General features: G+C 41.9%; 1 protein-coding gene across 1 annotated transcript in view; it reads left to right on the plus strand.

Annotated features, from left to right (window-relative positions):
* Nucleotides 1-1,117: 1,117 nt before the first annotated feature.
* The window catches only part of LOC137628848 (GDP-fucose protein O-fucosyltransferase 2-like), a 91,664-nt gene continuing 73,674 nt past the window's right edge, over nt 1,118-19,107 (plus strand). The window contains exons 1-2 of the mRNA XM_068360091.1: nt 1,118-1,242; nt 2,328-2,439. Coding sequence (XP_068216192.1) covers nt 1,139-1,242; nt 2,328-2,439 — 216 coding nt within the window. The 5' untranslated portion in view covers nt 1,118-1,138. The remainder of the gene's footprint in view (nt 1,243-2,327; nt 2,440-19,107) is intronic.

Below are 19,107 nucleotides of genomic sequence, written 5' to 3' on the forward strand. Positions count from 1 at the left end.
ACATCATCAACATACTCTAGGTCTGCTTTTATCCTATTACCAATCCAGTTCAATCCTTCTCCACCATCTCCGACTGTTCTACACATTACAAAATCCATGAGGAGGATAAATAGCATAGGCGACAACACATTCCCTTGGAGTACTCAACTGTTTACTAGAAATTCATTTGATAGAACTCCACTAACATTAACTTTGTACTTGCTATGCTCATGAAATGACTTAATCAACTTTACACATTCAAGAGGAATTCCATAATAATGCAAGACTCGCCACAAAATTGACCGGTGTACACTATCAAAGGCTTTTTCATAGTCCTCAAATGCCATCAAAAGAGGATTTCTATATTCTACGCATTGCCGTACAATGTGTGTGTGTGTGTGTGTGTGTGTGTGTGTGTGTGTGTGTGTGTGTTCTGTTAGACCATTCATTTTTATCACTACAGAACCGAGAAAGAGCCTCAGTGAGCTGGAAAAAAAATCCACATAATTACTTACTTGATATTAATATACTGTACTGTATACCAGAATGGCTAAGTCCCACCGATGGAGCTTCAAACTTGCTATACACACAATACTCTATTTACATAAACTTTGATCCAAATCTTGCCATTCCTGGATAGGTTACTAATACAGAACTAAGTAGCTGAGATGAGAAACTACGAGTATCACGATAGGAAAAATAAGAACAAAAATGATAAAGAAATGAAAAGGAAATTATTTTAAGACTAATATCTTTATAAAAAGCTAAGGGAAAGGAGATTTTATATATATATATATATATATATATATATATATATATATATATATATATATATATATACATATATATATACATATATATATATATATATATATATATATATATATATATATATATATATATATATATATATATATATATATATATATATATATATATACATACATATATATATATATATATATATATATATATATATATATATATATATATATATATATATATGTATATATACACACACACATACATACATACATACATACATACATACTGTACATATATCTATCTCAGACTATGGTGCGCCGTTACAAAGGCAAAAGTTGGCCACCAACGATCCAGTTCTAACCAATGGCAATGTGTTGGGATAGCAACATTTAAAATGACGTCTGTCAAAACAATTGCTATCTTATTTCTATTGCAAGGACTTTCAGCTTTGGGAAATGTAGATGAAACATGTGAAATAGGAGCTTCGAAAGATGAAAAGTAAGTATGTTATACTTTACACAAATGTTTTTTTTTTTAGGACTGTCATTGTATCCTTCCAGCTTAAGGACCTGGAGTCCGTAACCCAGGCAACGCCTTCTCCTCCCATAGGGTGTTAAGGCCGTCAGTGAACCTAATGTGGAACACTGTAGGCATTATTGAAGATGTCTTTGTAACATTCACATCTAAGAACAAAGGTAGCTAAAGGGGTACCGATATATGATACCCTTGTATTTAATTAGAGAAATATGAGCTTTTGTATATTGACGGCCAGGGTCTCATGTACGCTTAGAGAATGGAAATTTCCTTCCCATTTTCTAGTTGTACGTAGATGTTGCCATCATACCTCAGAACCCCTAAGCAATAACACTACCTAAACTAAGGTTATGCATATTAGCCAATTCAAGTGGTCCTACTAGATCAGATAAATTTTAGGTAATATTTCGGTAGAGTCCCACCCAGCCATTACTGCTTGCTAGTACATAGGAGCTTGATGTTTTTCTTTTTTCGTAAGCGGAAAAAACCATTAGATTTAGATGATGTTTCGATGGAGTCCTTAATGGGTTTTGCTGCGCCGTGTGCTCGCTTTGCTCATAAAACCAATAAAACACAACAAAAATTATAGCTCCTATGTACTGATTGTGATCATGGCTGGGTGGGACTTTACCAAAATATTACTGAATGTTAAGTAGACATAATGAACTACAGTAATTAATTTTATTTTCTAATAAACCCTTGAAAAAAATTAGAAATTATGATGCCAACATTCAGTGTTACTTATAGCTTGTACATCTTTATTGAGAAAATATGAACAAGACCATTTTGTCTCTTAATTGACATTCAAGTGAACTAATAAGTCTTTAATTACATAGCACAGTCTAGCATACATGATAGACCTTCTATCTTTGCCATATCTTTCTGCTCACAAACAGTAGCGCGTCATCCGGTAACCATGGATAGGTCTTGAAGACTTCAAGATTGTTTATTGAATACTGTATAGTGACAATATAATTTGCTATAGAAACTGTCATGTTATTTTTCTATGTTTTATAGCTTTTGTTTACAGTAACTTTTTTATATTGCAGGTATCTTTTGTATACTGTGAACCCGGGAGAAGGGTTTAATCTGCGAAGGGATGTGTATTTACGAGTAGCGAATTTAGTACGCAAGTTGAATGAAATTGACAACTGGGTTTTGGTAAGTGTTAAAAGTTGGTTATGTATAAATATAATCATACTTGTTTCTGTAAATGGGAAACAAAATATTACACCTAACTTTTGGCTTTCAGTTCAAATCTGCTTTTGTGAATTTTGTTCACATTCTCTGCAATTAAAATTATGAATTTATTAGAAAAAGAATAAGTAAGTTAAAGAGTCAAACAACTTATTGCATTTACAAGAGAATAGGGTTGCTTATAGCAGTGGACAGAGTTTCTTCGTTTTTGACATCATACATACATATACCAAGGCACTTCCCCCAATTTTGGAGGGTAGCCGACCAAACAAATGAAACAAAAAAGGGGACGTCTCCTCTCTATGTTCCTCCCAGCCTGACAAGGGACTCAACCATGTTCGGCTGGTACTGTTAGGGTGGCACAGCCCACCCTCCCACATTATCCACCACAGATGAAGCTTCATAATGCTGAATCCCCTACTGCTGCTACCTCCGCGGTCATCCAAGGCACCGGAGGAAGCAGCAGGGCCTAACAGAACTGCAATCGCTCGCCATTCATTCCTATTTCTAGCACGCTCTCTTGCCTCTCACATCTATCCTCCTATCACCCAGAGCTTCCTTCACTCCATCCATCCACCCAAACCTTGGCCTTCTTGTACTTCTCCCATCAACTTTTGCATTCATCACCTTCTTTAGCAGGCAGCCATTTTCCATTCTCTCAACATGGCTAAACCACCTCAACACATTCATATCCACTGTAGCTGCTAACTCATTTCTTACACCCTTTCTCACCCTTACTACTTCGTTCCTAACCTTATCTACTCGAGATACACCAGCCATACTCCTTAGACACTTCATCTCAAACACATTCAATTTCTGTCTCTCTGTCACTTTCATTCCCCACAACTCCGATCCATACATCACAGTTGTTTTTTGAAGGGCTATATAAATTATCTCCTTATTTTCCATGTCAAGTTTCAAGTCTGGATACCAATTAATGACTACATGAAGTATAATTGAAGAGTAATAACTGCTCTTTTGAAACTGGTTAGTTTTTTATGGTATCTGTACAACCCATATTTAAATTTGGTAATTATGATTTTTATTTACAGGAAAAAAAAGTTTTGTGATTTAAAAAAAAATTGTCTAGTATTTAATGAAATTTTGATTTGTCTTCAAGATGTCAATAAAATTTAGGTCTCTAGTAGATACTAAGTGTCTGGTAAGTTGCAAATGTTGCATTGCATTCATCCTCCAAAAAAAGAGAGTTCTTGTGTAGTACCTGGTATGACATTTCGCAATTATAAGCAAATGGTTTACTGTGTATATAAAGCTCATGAATTCAAAAACAATTTTGGATCTGTCATATTTACAAGAGGCCAATTTTAGGATTCAGTAAGAATGAAATGTTTTTTAAATTTTATAAAGTTGAACGTGGAAACAAGTATCAAAACATTTTCCACACACATCTCCACTACAGTACATGCTTTATGAAATTGCCTGTCCATCCATTCATTAGTGCATAAGTGTCTACTCATGGATTTTTAACAGCCTGACAACCTTTTAAATACTATCTGGTTACCATTTCATTGTGCTAATGAAGGAGAAAACCTTAAAACTAAAGTACATAACATTGCGTGCTTTAGTTATGTTGAGATTTTCATCTCCAGATATTGTTCAGAACCTTTATCTTTTACCATTTATAATGAAATGTTTACAACTTTACCTTTTCCTTCACTACTTAATCCCTTTTTAATTACCGTACTTGTGTATGTTTTTCACACACCAAAGAGTGTTGTAAATGCATTGCAGTGTGATTAAAAATGAGAGAAAGACACCTCAGAAAACAAAATTACAACTCTATGACAATGAATCAGGGCAAAAGGGATTCTCTACATTTAGTACTACTGTACATTGATCTGTTATATCTTGTCTCTATAGATTTAGAAATTGTGAAAATCCTTTAAGTTCTCAAGCATTAATGTTGAAAGATTTGGTGCCGATAGGATTGGTAAGTAGATTGGCAGGGGTTGAGAATGGGAGAAGTAGGAATTGTAAGAAAAGTGCTTAGTAGAAATGGATGGAGCACGATGAAGACGTGTAGGCAGCCCAGAAAGTCAAGAAGATGAAGACCTAAGTTAGATGGGAATTTAGGTAGAAAATGCACATGACAGAAAGTAGTGGGGATAACTCAGTTCATGCATAACTCCTTGAAAGAAAATCCTATTATAATAGAGTTGCCCCTCCGTATTCATGGGGTTTAGGCAACAGAGACAGCCGTGAAGATCGAGAATCCGGAATGCTTGTTGCTCTAGGGTGGGTCCATTCACAACCTACCGACTCACTGATCATAGCCTACGAGTGGTCGCCTAACACAGTAGATAACCCCCTCGTACTGTACTACAGTATAGGTTCATAAAAGCTGATTGGTTTATGATTAAACAGGTTATCTTATGTGTCTTGTTTATTAGATATACTATTTTGAGCAAGAAATAGATGTTAGGAGAAAATGTGAAAGTGAAACGGAAGGTAGCTGAGGTAAAGAGGGTGGCTGACTGGAGGTGGGGTCAAGGATTGGGTAGTTCATATGAAGAGAATAAGACATTTTGGAAAGAAGTGAAGAGAGTAAGGAAGGGTGGATCGAGGAGTGAAGAGATGGTGAAAGATGAAAATGGAAGGTGGTTGAAAGGAGATGAAGCAAGAAAAAGATGGGCTGTATATTTTGACAGGTTGCTGAATGTTGAGGATGATAAGGAGGCAGTTATAATTGCTGTTGCAGGTGTTGAGGTATCAGTGATGGGAGAGGAGAATGAGAGAGATTACAAGAGAGGAAATGAAGAGAGCATTAGATGAAACGAGAGCAGGAAAAGCACTTGGTATGGATGATGATAGGGCTGAGATGTTGAAGGAAGGCGTGTGACTGTGCTGAAATGGTTGGTGAAATTGTATATTATTTTATGTTTTATGTTGTCAAGGGTGCCAGTGGCCTGGGTGTGTGTGTGTGTGTTGTTCCACTATGCAAAGTTAAGGGAGATGTGCGTGAGTGTTGTAAATCTATGGGTATTGTTTGTTGAGTGTGGTTGGAAAAGTGTATTGTAGTGTTAATTAATAGGATCAAAGATGAAATGGAGGATGCAATCTAACAAGGTGGCTTCAGAAGAGGTAGGGGATGTATGAGCAGATTTTTATAGTTAGGCAGGTACGAGAGAAATATTTAGCAAAAGGTAAGGAGGTATATTTGGCATTTATGGATCTGGAGAAAGCCTGTGATAGAGTTGATAGGGATGTGATGTGGTTATATGGAATTGGTGGAAGTTTGTTGCAAGCAGTGAAGAGTTTATACATAAGCAATAAAGCGTGTATTAGGATAGGGAATGAAGTGAGTGAGTGGTTTCCAGTGAGAGTGGGGCTGAGACAGGGATGTGTGATGTCGCCATGGTTGTTCAATTTGTTTGTTGATGGAGCGGTAAGTGAGGTTAATGCTTGAGTGATTGGTTGTGAATTGAAATTGATAGATGAGAGTGATCATGGGTGGGAGGTGAATCAGTTGTTGTTTGCAGATGATAATGTATTGGTTGCAGACTTGGAGGAGAAGCTGTGTCGATTAGTGGCAGAGTTTGGAAGGGTGTGTGAGAGAAGGAAGTTATGAGTCAATGTGGCTAAGTGTCAGGTTATGAGATGCACGAGCAGGGAGAGTGGTACTAGATTGAATGTCATGTTGAAAGGAGTGTTACTTGAGAAAAAAGATTAGCTTTAAGTATTTTGTTCTGTTGTTGCTGAAAATGGTGAAGTGAAAGCAGATGTAATTCAAAGAGTGAATGAAGGATGTAAAGTGTTTTGGGCAGTGAAGGGAGTGGTAAAGAATAGGGAGCTAGGGATGAATGTATAGAGAGCTGAGTATGAGAATTTGATTGTACAAACTGTTATGTATGGGTCAGAATTGTGGAGAAACGAAAGTGACGTAGAGACAGATATTTAATGTCTTTGAGATAAAGTATCTGAGGATTATGGTTGGTGTATCTTGATTGGATGGGGTTAGGAATGAAGTAGTAAATGTGAGAACAGGTGTGAGAAATGAATTAGTAGGTAGAGTGGGTATAAATGTTTTGAGGTGGTTTGGCCATGTAAAAAAGATGAAAAAATGTTGCCTGCTGAAGAAAGTGATGAATACAAGAGTTGATTGGAGAAATGCAAGACTAAGGCCAAGGCTTGGGTAGATAGATGGAGTAAAGAAAGCTCTGGGTGATAGGAGGATAGATGTGAGAGAGACAAAAGGAGCATGCTATGAATAGAAATGAATGGTGAGAGATTGTGACAATTTTGATAGGCCATGCTGCTGCGTCGGGCTGCTGAGGTAGCAGTAGTAGGGGAGTTACCATATGCAGCTTCATTTTTGGTGGGAGAAGGGGGAGAGTGAGCTGTGGTACCCTAGCAGTACCAATCAGACTTGGCTGAGTCCCTCGTCTGGTAAGGAGGAACAATGAGGAAAATATTACATTTTTTTTTTTTCTTATGTCGGCCACCTCCCAAAATTGGGGGAATTGCCATGAGAGATAGATAGATGTTTATTCTTTAATGTATATACAGCATTTTTAAATATTAAACTTAGCCGGTGAATATATATATAGCTTACGTCTCCGACGGTCGACAGATTCCAAAAACTCGCGAGCGATCGTCATGATGGCTGCCGGGTGTGCCCACCAGCGCCGACTATCGGCCAGATACCGCATATACTTCTCCAGGAGTTCAGTTCTTCTCTGTCGAGTGTAACGACAACATTGATTCCGCTCGTGCTTAACCTCAAAGTTTTCAACTAATTGGTGAAGTACTTTTTTCAATATTAATCTTACCCGATGATCATGTAGCTGTCAACTCTGTTGCCCGACAGAAATCTACGGTCGGGATACGCCAGCGATCGCTATACAGGTGGGGGTGTACACAACAGCGCCATCTGTGAGCAGGTACTCAAGTACTTCTTGTCAACAAGAACTCAATTTTTCCTCTGTCGTGCCTCCGGCTAGACCTACTTGGATACGCTGTTGATTCTGGAGTTATTGTTCACGATTTGGTGATGTATTTGCTCTAGAGTTTAGCCTTCGCTATTCAGGAAGCTTTATCATTAGCTTAGCAAGCTTTTGGAATTAATTTGAGTTAATTAACATTGAGCTCGTCATATCGTTTTTCCTGTTAAGAATTTATGCTATTTTAATGTTTTTGAAAGAATTTCTTTGATAAGTCTCGTACTGTTTTCAAAGTTGAACTAACGTTTTGTTTAGTCTCCGCAGTTGTTGACGTTCAGAACGTTCAACTTGCGCTCTATCGTTACGATAGAGAGAGAGTATTTCACGGTTTCACGTTGCAGTAAGAGTAAACCGATTCTAGCGTTTCGTTCATTCTTTCTTAGCTTAAATGGTTTTAATTCTATAAAGGAACTTTTTATTTGGGAAACCTTTCAGTTTTTTTCCTTTAACAAATAATTTGTTTTAACGATATATATAATTGGGCTCATCTCTCAGGTTCTAAGTCAAGAGAGAGAGAGAGAGAGATAGAGACGGAGGGAGAGAGAGGAGGATAAACGTTTAGTTCAAGCGGGTAACGTTGTTCTCGTTTTTTTTTTGCTCTTCTCCCTAGTCGATATAGGGGAAGAAGGTAAAACGTTTCTTGAGTTTTATTCTTGTTCCCAGGCTTTATGCGGTGAGAGATTTTAAACGTAGTTTATTTGATCTAGTGTTTAGTCTCTTTTCCAGCCACTGAATTCTTTATCTTTCATTATGTTTTTCTGTTACATTGTAATACTGTTTTCGCAATTACTACCTTTAAATGAAGGATAGGATTGCGTGTTTCAGGTACAAACCACTTAAAGTTTCGAGTTCAGTGAAATAAGTGCAAACAGAAAATCAAAAGTGATAAAGTGATATGCGCAAAGTGTTACAGTGTTGCGTTCGAGGGTTCGTCTGTTCGTGCCAGTTGTTCACCTAGTCCGATACCTCTTACAAGCTCCCAAGCCCAGGGGAGAAGTAATGTCGAAGGACTTATGGGTTCCTCAGGCCTTGATCGACGAACAGACGTTTCCCTCTGTGGTTTCGGGTGTATCTACACACGTTGCCGACGTGATCACCCCACCCACACAAAGACGAGAGAGCCCATTTATTCCTCGTCTGCGGAAGAGGTTTCTCGCAGAAACCATGGACCAAATCTTGCAGCTTTTAAGTGCAAGTCGGTCCCTTCCGCGCAAGTCCAACGGCCTAGGTGTAGCCACTGGGTCAGTTCGGACTCGCTGCAGTACGACAACTGCACACCTCCTAAGAGAGGCTAGGTGGTACCGCAACAGGCAGTAACTCCGTCTGTTGCCGCACCAGCTGTTTTAGACCCTCAGTCACAACGGACAGTAGCTCCGTTTGTTGTTGTCTTTCATAGACCCTAGTGGTCCATGCTGCAGACTATACAGTCTCAGCTTGCTCCTTCATGCAGGAGTATCATGCTGGAAGGTTGACAATGCAGCCTGTTAACCTACAACCCGCCGAGGTTGTGCGCTCAGCAGATACTGCGGCTGCCTGCTCCCACCCTCCACCTGTGAGAGCTCCACCACCGATGCGCAGTCCACCCTGCCAGACGCATGTTCTTGCTGCACCATCTGCTAACATGCGTGAGCTACCGCATCAGCAGTGGGAAGGTTCTGTAGAGCTGCCGGGTTCCAGCACTATGCGGCTTTCTCCGCAGCCCATGCAGCATGCTCTGCATACCTTACAGCATGCTCTGCATACCTTACAGCATGCTCTGCATACCTTACAGCATGCTCTGCATACCTTACAGCATGCTCTGCATACCTTACAGCATGCTCTGCATACCTTACAGCATGCTCTGCATTCCTTACAGCATGCTCTGCATACCTTACAGCATGCTCTGCATACCTTACAGCATGCTCTGCATACCTTACAGCATGCTCTGCATACCATACCGCATGCTCCTCAACCCACCGCAGCCCCTCCCACGCACCAGCACTCTGCTTTTGTTGTTGCCAGCTCCCACACTCCGACTGCGGAGAAGGTTGACGATGCACCCGTGGGCCTACACCTCCCACGGTTGTGCGCCCGGCATGGCTTCCTGCTCTCACACTCTTGTTGTGAGAGCTCCTCCACCCATGCACAGTCAACCCTGCCAGATGTATGATGACTCCCACACACAGAGCACTCCGTTGCCGTGCGGGAGCTACCACAAGCTGCCGTGTTTTGACACGGTGTGTCAGCCTCCGCAACACACTGTGGTTACCGCCACTCGCCAGCAGCAAACTAGTCAGGCAGGAGTTGAGGCTTCCCCACACAACTTTGGTTGTTGCCAACTCACAAACTGTCATGCAGTTACATGACGTTGCCTTCTGGTCTGCTACTTATACACCAGTGCTGTATGTCCTCACGCTCCTGTTGTGGTTGACAGTTCAGTTTTTGACAGTTCACAGACTGTCAAGCAGTTTCATAACGTTGCCTTCTGGTCTGCTGCTTTTGCACCAGTGAAACCCTCACTGAGAGAACTTAGCTTTTCTCGGATATGGTTCCTGTAGATGAGAAAGTGCTGTTCTCCCTCCTTCTGGTATTCCCTTGAGGACTCTGTCATTTGGAGAGGAGCCTTAAGCTGCTTAGCCTCCTATGGACTTTTATTTAAGCATAACATGCTTCCAGGGAGGGTAAATGGTTCCGCTTCAGTCGCTAACCCCGTCTGTTGCCACACCTGCTCCCATAGACCTTGAGCTTTGTTGCAAGACATGCAGTCCAAGCTTAGTCCTTGATAGAGGATTTTTTTACGGAGTCAGTGTGTCACTGGAAAGACGTTCAACAACCAGCAGAGGTGACTTGTTGTGACGCAGTGCGGCAACCTCAGCAACCCGATAAGGAGTTGTCTGTACTACCCAGACAGTCTAGACAGTTTCGGGTTGTCGCTGTACTTCCTCGCTTCCCCATGGTTGACAGTTCACAGACTGTGCAGCAGTACCATGATCTTGTGTCCGGCTCCGTCAGACGACTGGCTTTTAAGAGCTCCCACAAGTCGTCGCTGTCTGGAGAATCTCAGATGGACTATGGATCTGACCAAGGAACTGGGCCTCCTGGTCAATTTAGAGAAGTCCCAGCTCGTCCCATCCCAGACCATTGTCTACCTGGGTATGGATCTTCAGAGTCGAGCTTTTCGGGCTTTTCCGTCGGCCCCAAGGATCAACCAAGCCCTAGAATGCATCCAGAGCATGCTGAGAAGGAACCGATGCTCAGTCAGGCAGTGGATGAGTCTAACAGGGACACTTTCATCGCTGGCCCTGTTCATCGAGTTAGGGAGACTCCACCTCCGCCCCCTTCAGTATCATCTAGCTGCTCACTGGATAAAGGACATGACGCTAGAGACGGTCTCAGTTCCTGTTTCCGAAGAGATGAGGTCTACTCTAACGTGGTGGAAGAACAGCTTTCTTCTCAAGGAAGGTCTACCTTTGGCTGGTCAGAACCCCGACCGCCGTCTCTTCTCGGACGCATCAGACACGGACTGGGGTGCGACATTGGACGGACAGGAATGCTCGGGAACATGGAATCAGGAGCAAAGGACACTTCACATCAATTGCAAGGAGTTGTTGGCGGTTCATCTGGCCTTGATAACTTCAAGTCCCTCCAGCTAAACAAGGTGGTGGAGGTGAACTCCGACAACACCACAGCCTTGGCTTACATCTCCAAGCAGGGAGGGACTCATTCGAGGAAGTTGTTCGAGATCGCAAGGGACCTCCTCATCTGGTCAAAAGATCGAAAGCTCACGCTGGTAACGAGGTTCATTCAGGGCGATATGAATGTCATGGCAGATCGCCTCAGCCGGAAGGGTCAGGTCATCCCCACAGAGTGGACCCTTCACAAGAATGTTTGCAGCAGACTTTGGGCCCTGTGGGGTCAGCCAACCATAGATCTGTTCGCTACCTCGATGACCTAGAGGCTCCCGTTGTATTGTTCTCCGATTCCAGACCCAGCAGCAGTTCACGTGGATGCTTTTCTGCTGGATTGGTCCCATCTCGACCTGTATGCATTCCCGCCGTTCAAGATTGTCAACAGGGTACTTCAGAAGTTCGCCTCTCACAAAGGGACACGGCTGACGTTGGTTGCTCCCCTCTGGCCCGCGAGAGAATGGTTCACAGAGGTACTGCAATGGCTGGTCGACATTCTCAGGACTCTTCCTCTAAGAGTGGACCTTCTACGTCAACCTCACGTAAAGAAGGTACACCCAAACCTCCACGCTCTTCGTCTGACTGCCTTCAGACTATCGAAAGACTCTCAAGAGCTAGAGGCTTTTCGAAGGAGGCAGCCAGAGCGATTGCCAGAGCAAGGAGGACATCCACTCTCAGAGTCTATCAGTCTAAATGGGAAGTCTTCCGAAGCTGGTGCAAGGCCAATGCAGTTTCCTCAACCAGTACCACTGTAACCCAGATTGCTGACTTCCTGTTACATCTAAGGAACGTAAGATCCCTTTCAGCTCCTACGATCAAGGGTTACAGAAGTATGTTGGCAGCGGTTTTCCGCCACAGAGGCTTGGATCTTTCCACCAACAAAGATCTACAGGACCTCCCTAGGTCTTTTGAGACCTCAAAGGAACGTCGGTTGTCCACTCCAGGCTGGAATCTAGACGTGGTCCTAAGGTTCCTTATGTCATCAAGATTTGAACCTCTCCAATCAGCCTCTTTTAAGGACCTCACATTAAAAAAACTTTTCCTCGTGTGCTTGGCAACAGCTAAAAGAGTAAGTGAGATCCACGCCTTCAGCAGGAACATAGTTTTCACATCTGAAACGGCTACATGTTCCTTGCAGCTCGGTTTTTTGCTAAAAACGAGCTTCCTTCACGTCCTTGGCCTAAGTCGTTCGAGATCCCAAGCCTGTCCAACTTGGTGGGGAACGAACTGGAGAGAGTACTTTGCCCAGTTAGAGCTCTTAGGTACTATCTAAAAAGGTCAAAACCTTTACGAGGACAATCAGAAGCCTTATGGTGTGCTATCAAGAAGCCTTCTCTTCCAATGTCTAAGAACTCAGTTTCTTACTACATCAGGCTTCTGATTAGGGAAGCACATTCTCATCTGAAGGAAGAAGACCTTGCTTTGCTGAAGGTAAGGACACATGAAGTGAGAGCTGTGGCTACTTCAGTGGCCTTCAAACAGAACCGTTCTCTGCAGAGTGTTATGGATGCAACCTATTGGAGAAGCAAGTCAGTGTTCGCATCATTCTATCTCAAAGATGTCCAGTCTCTTTACGAGAACTGCTACACCCTGGGACCATTCGTAGCAGCGAGTGCAGTAGTAGGTGAGGGCTCAGCCACTACATTCCCATAATCCCATAACCTTTTTAACCTTTCTCTTGAATACTTTTTATGGGTTGTACGGTCGGCTAAGAAGCCTTCCGCATCCTTGTTGATTTGGCGGGTGGTCAATTCTTTCTTGAGAAGCGCCGAGGTTAGAGGTTGTGATGAGGTCCTTTAGTATGGGTTGCAGCCCTTTATACTTCAGCACCTAAGAGTGGTTCAGCATCCTAAGAGGACCGCTACGCTCAGTAAGGAAGACGTACTTAATAAAGGCAGAGTAATGGTTCAAGTCGTCTTCCTTACCAGGTACTTATTTATTTTATGTTATTTTTGAATAACTAATAAAATGAAATACGGGATACTTAGCTTCTTTGTTAACATGTATGCTGGTCTCCACCCACCACCCTGGGTGTGAATCAGCTACATGATCATCGGGTAAGATTAATATTGAAAAATGTTATTTTCATTAGTAAAATAAATTTTTGAATATACTTACCCGATGATCATGAATTTAAGGACCCGCCCTTCCTCCCCATAGAGAACCAGTGGACCGAGGAGAAAATTGAGTTCTTGTTGACAAGAAGTACTTGAGTACCTGCTCACAGATGGCGCTGTTGTGTACACCCCCACCTGTATAGCGATCGCTGGCGTATCCCGACCGTAGATTTCTGTCGGGCAACAGAGTTGACAGCTACATGATCATCGGGTAAGTATATTCAAAAATTTATTTTACTAATGAAAATAACATTTTTCATGGTTTTATGGCTTTCGCCGTGTTGGATTATTCTCTATCAATACGATCTTCAAAAGAAATTCTTTTGAAAGGAGAGAAAAATTTTTTACCCTTGCTTTTTTAATCTCTCTGGATTTTCCATAGAGAGAAGATGGCTGACCCTTCCCTCAGTGTACGGAAGTGTGTTAAAGGCTTTTAGTTTTTTTTATCACTTTATAAATTATTGTTGATATTTATAGATTTACCTCTATATTTTTTATATCTCACCCGCCTTTATTAGGCCTCTTTGATTCTCTTTCCATTTATACTAAACACCGTGATAAATTTTATATTTTTTTTTTTTATAAGTGACCTATGCCTATTCTTTGTAGGCGGTACTGTCTTGGAAAACGAAGTTAAACAACGTTGAGCCCATTCAACTTTTATATTTTATATTTGTTTAGATGGATGAATATTTTTAGAAAATATTTTAAGAAATTTATTCTTTGAATAGTCTTCGTGCTGTTTTCAAAGATGATCTAACGTTTAGTTTATTTATGCTACGCAGTTTGCACTCTATCGTTATGATAGAGAAAGAGAGAATCACGGTTTCACTTTGCAGAAAGAGTTAATCGATTTTGACGTTTTGTTCATTCTTCTTACAAACTGAAGTTTTTTGTATACTTATTTAAAGGAACATGTTAATTTTCATTTTCTTAGTCCTTTTAGTTTTTTTTCTTTAGTCAAATAACCTTTTATTGTTGGAGAGTGAGTGAGCCTTTCTCTTGTGAGTAACAGAGAGAGAGAGAGAGAGAGAGAGAGAGAGAGAGAGAGAGAGAGAGAGAGAGAGAGAGAGAACGATCCAGATCTTTATTCTCGTCCCTAGTCTCTATACAGGGAGTTTAGGAGTGAGTAATGTTGTTCTTCTCGATTCAGATATTTACTCTCATCCCAAATCTCTGTACAGGGAGAGAGAGAGAGAGATAAAACGTAAGAGATTGAAAACGTAGTCCTTAGCGATCTAGTTTTTTAGTCTCCTCCCAAGTCACTGATCTTTTTAACTTTATATATTTCCATTTTATTCTATATATATGTATATGTTTATTAATTTTTGCATGTGTGATACATTATGTACTAATGAGCTTACATTATACGACATATTTCGAAATTCTAACCTTTTGATTTAAGGGAGAATTGCGTGCTTCAGATAGAAATCAGCTTTATTCATGTCTAATGTGAAATTATTAAAAAATGCGAGTGTCAGTGAAGAAAGTGCGAAAAACATGTTCAGTGTTGCGGAGGGTTCGTCTGTTCGTGCTTGTCGCTTGCCTAGTCCGAGACCTCTTTCAGGCTCCCCTACCCCTGGGAGAAGGAATGTCGTAGGACCTAAGGGAGTGAGAGGCTTTAACCAACGAACAGACGTTCCCTCAAAGGTATCAGACGTTGCTTCTCAAGCACGTCCTTACCATAAGACAGGAGAGACTAAGTTCTCCTCGTCTTTCGATGACTCGTTTCTTAAAAAATCTTGGCATAAGGTTTCGAGACCGTTGAAACGTAAATTAGTTCCTTCAGAACAAGTTCAACATCCTAGCTGTAGTCATCCCATTCATAGCGATGATGTTCATGTACAGACGTTACCGACGTCACGATCTATTCCGAGTGCGGTTGATCCGAAGTTAAGTGTTTTGCAAGATATGCAGTTAAAGCTTTCTTCTTTAATGAAAGCTTACGATCCTGTTCCTGTGCGAAAGGATCCTTTGCTTGTTGTACGTCACGGTTCTGGAATACGTGATTCAGGTCTTCAACCTTCTAAACGAGATTTGTTACGTCACGCTGACGTTGTCCCTAGTGTCAGCTTTGCTGTTAAACGAGATGCAGAGCATAAATCTCGATGTAACTTTGATCGACAGTCAGTTAAGTCAAGTCATAACTTTGATCAGCAGTCACTGCATTTCTGCCGAGACTTTGAACGTCAGCCACCGCAGTCACAACGTGACGTTGAGCTGCAGACACCGCAGACACGACGTGACGTTGAGCGGCAGACACCGTAGACACGATGTGACGTCGAGCGTCAGTCACCGAAGTCACGATATAGCATCGAACAGCAGTCACCGATGTTACTACGTGACGTTGAACGTCAGTCACTTCAGTCACGACGTGTAGTAGAAAAACATTCTCTGCAGTCACAACGTGACATCGACCCTCCAACTTTAACTTCTGTTCATATACAAGTTGATGTAGCCTGTCAGGCTTTACCTTCGTCATTCTGAATATAAATCTCCTTCTCGCTAGACTTTAGATTTATCAGATGATTTGCCTTCTGAAGAAGAAGTTGATGACCCCCTTTCAACTAATGTACCTTTGGGGATTCATTCAGAAGAGGAGGAACCTAGGGTTGTCCAACAATCCCTTGTTTTTTTTGTTTTTTTTAAATAAAAATAAGAATTTCTTTAGGAAAATTTTTCCTACTCATTTTGTAACGGCTGCTCCACGTTCTCCGCCGTCTGAGTTTACTCTTGGCATGACTTTCTTCGACTCCTACATATACGAAGTCAGTTCTCTCTCGTTCTTCCAAGAGAGCCATGCTCTTACTGGGAGACTGGTTGGAATCCAGGAGAAGTTTAGGAAAGTCTACTTTTGCTTTTCCTCCTTCTAAATTAGCTTCTCGCTCGAGCGTCTGGTATGACACAGAAGTTCTCGGCTTGGGAGTACCTGCCTCTGCCCAGGGAGACTTCTCAAGCCAAGTGGACTCTCCTCGTCGTCTAGCCATGAGACGCTCCAAGATTTTATGGTCTTCTTCAGAGCTAGACCATCTCCTGAAAGGAGTTTTTCGAGCGTTTGAAGTATTTAATTTTTTGGATTGGTCCCTGGGAGCCTTAAGTAAGAAGGTCTTTCCAGCAGACAATGATATTGCTGTACAAATTATGTCATGCTTGAACAAGGCCATAAGGGATGGCTCCTATGAACTGGCCGCCACATTCACTGCAGGAGTACTTAAGATGTAAGTGCACACAATGTGTTCATTGTCAAGACAAAGTTCACGATGGAGACTACCAAATCTGTCTTGGCAGCAGTAAGGGAAGGCGACTGGATGGTCTCTCTCGACCTTCAAGATGCATACTTCCACATCCCGATTCATCCAAACTTTCAACAATATCTGAGGTTTGTGAATGGGAAAGTAGTGTACCAATTCCGAGCACTGTGCTTCGGCCTCAGTCCTGCTCTCTTGTTTTTACAAGGCTCATGCGACATGCAGCAAGCTTTCTACATTTTACAGGGTTCAGAGCCTCCCTTTATTTTGACGACTGGCTAATCAGGGCGTCGTCATTAAATCGCTGTCTGGAGAACCTCAGATGGACATTAGACCTAACCAAGGAGCTAGGTCTCATAGTGAACTAAGAGAAGTCGTAACTTACTCCATCCCAGACTATTCTTTATTTGGGGATGGAGATAGTGTCGAATTGCTTTTTCGTCTCCCACAAGAATGGAACAAGCTCTGTTAAAAGTCCGTCACTTGCGAGAGAAAAACAGTTGCTTAGTATGAGTTTGAACGAGCCTCGTGGGAACTCTTTCATCGCTGGAGCAGTTTATCTCTCTGGGGAGACTCAACCTTTGCCCTCTCCAATTTCACCTAAACCATTGGAACAAGGAGAAGGGCTTAGAGAGTATCTCTTTCCCAATCTCCAACTCAGTCAGACATGTCTGACTTGGTGGGACAGCAACGTCAGACTTCGAGAAGGTCTTTCTCTTGCGATCAAGAACCCAAGCCATGTGTTGTATTCAGATGCATCGGATTTGGGTTTGGGAGCACCACTGGACAATCTGGAATGCTCGGGTCTTTGGTCCACGGATCAGAAGAAACTCCATATAAGGCAAGAAACATCTCTCTTTTGACGAGATTCGTGCAAGGAGAAATGAATGTCTTAGCGGACTGCCTCAGCAGTAGAGGACAAGTCATCTCCATGGAGTGGACGTTGCACAAGACTGTGTGCGAGAAGCTATGGATGACATGGGGTCAACCCACCATAGATCTATTTGCGACTTCACTGACAAAGAGGCTCCCAACTTACTGCTCTCCAGTTTCAGATCCAGAGGCAGCCCACATAGACGCTTTCATTCTGGACTGGTCTCACCTAGACATCTATGCCTTCCCACCATTCAAGATCCTAGACAAGGTTCTTCAGAAGATCGCTTCTCACGAAGGGACCAGGTTGACGTTGGTTGCTCCCCTCTTGCCGTCGAGAGAATGGTTCACAGAGGTTCTTCTATGGCCGGTGGACATTCCAAGAAGTTTACCGTTACGGATGGATCTCCTGCGTCAGCCTCTTGTATAAAGATTTCATCAAAGTCTCCTCGCGCTTCGTCTAACTGCTTTCATTCTATCGAAAGACTCTCTAGAGCTCGTGGGTTATCGAAGGAGGCAGCTAGAGCGATCGCAAGAGCTAGAAGGTCCTCTACCATCAGGATCTTCCAATCCAAATGGGAGGTATTTAGAGACTGGTGCAAGTCCTCCTCTATTTCCTCTTCCAATACAGTACCACTGTAGCACTGATTGCAGACTTTCTACTTTATCTTAGAAATGATCGCATCCTTTCTGCCTCAACTATTAAGGGCTACAGAAGCATTTTAGCTTCAGTTTTTAGACATAGAAATTTAGATCTGTCTGATAATAAAGATCTTCAAGACCTTCTCAAGTCTTTTGAGACTTCCAAGGAGCGTCAGATCACTACTCCTGCTTGGAATTTGGACGTGGTCCTTAAGTTCCTTATGTCTGAAAGGTTTGAGCCGTTGATTTCAACATCACTCAAAGATCTTACACTCAAAACTCTTTTTTTAGTGAGCTTGGCTACCGCAAAGAGTTAGTGAAGTATATGCCTTCAGCATAAATATCAGCTTCTACTCTAATAAAGCAGTATGCTCGCTTCAACTTGGTTTTTTAGCCAAAAGAGAACGGCCATCTCGTCCATGGCCTAAGTCGTTTGAACTTCCCAGTCTATCTGAAATTGTTGGGAACGAAATTGAAAGAGTCCTGTGCCCTGTAAGAGCTCTTAAATTTTAAATAGAACCAAAACGCTGCGAGGCAATTCAGAGGCTTTATGATGTTCGGTTAATAAAGACCACCTTACCGATGTCGGAAAATGCGTTGTCATATTTTGTTAGACTTTTAATTAGAGAGGCTCACTCTCATTTAAGTGATAATGAAGTTAGAGCGGTGGCAACTTCAGTAGCGTTCAAACAAAATAGATCCCTTAGAAGCATTATGGACGTAACCTTTTGGAGGAGTAAATCTGTGTCCGCTTCACATTATTTAAAAAATGTCCAGACTCTTTATGAGGACTGCTACATGTTGGGACCATTCGTAGCAGCGAGTGCAGTAGTGGGTGAAGGTTCTACCACTACATTCCCTTAATCCCAATATCCTTTTTCTTCTCTTGAAACTTTTAATTTTTTGGGTTGTACGTGGAGACTAAGAAGTCTTCCGCAATCTTTTGATTTGGCGGGTGGTCAAACTTGTTTCTTGAGAGCGCCCAGATCAAGGGTATTGATGAGGTCCTGTTATAGGGGTGCTCACCCTGATTATAACAGCTCTTAGAAGTCTTTCAGCATCCTGAGAGGATCGCTGGGCTTCGTAAGGATAGCGGACTAATGTGGCAGAGTATTCATCAGAGTCA

This window comes from Palaemon carinicauda, chromosome 2 (genome assembly GCF_036898095.1).
Source record: "Palaemon carinicauda isolate YSFRI2023 chromosome 2, ASM3689809v2, whole genome shotgun sequence".
In the NCBI taxonomy this organism is placed as follows: Eukaryota; Metazoa; Arthropoda; class Malacostraca; order Decapoda; family Palaemonidae; genus Palaemon; species Palaemon carinicauda.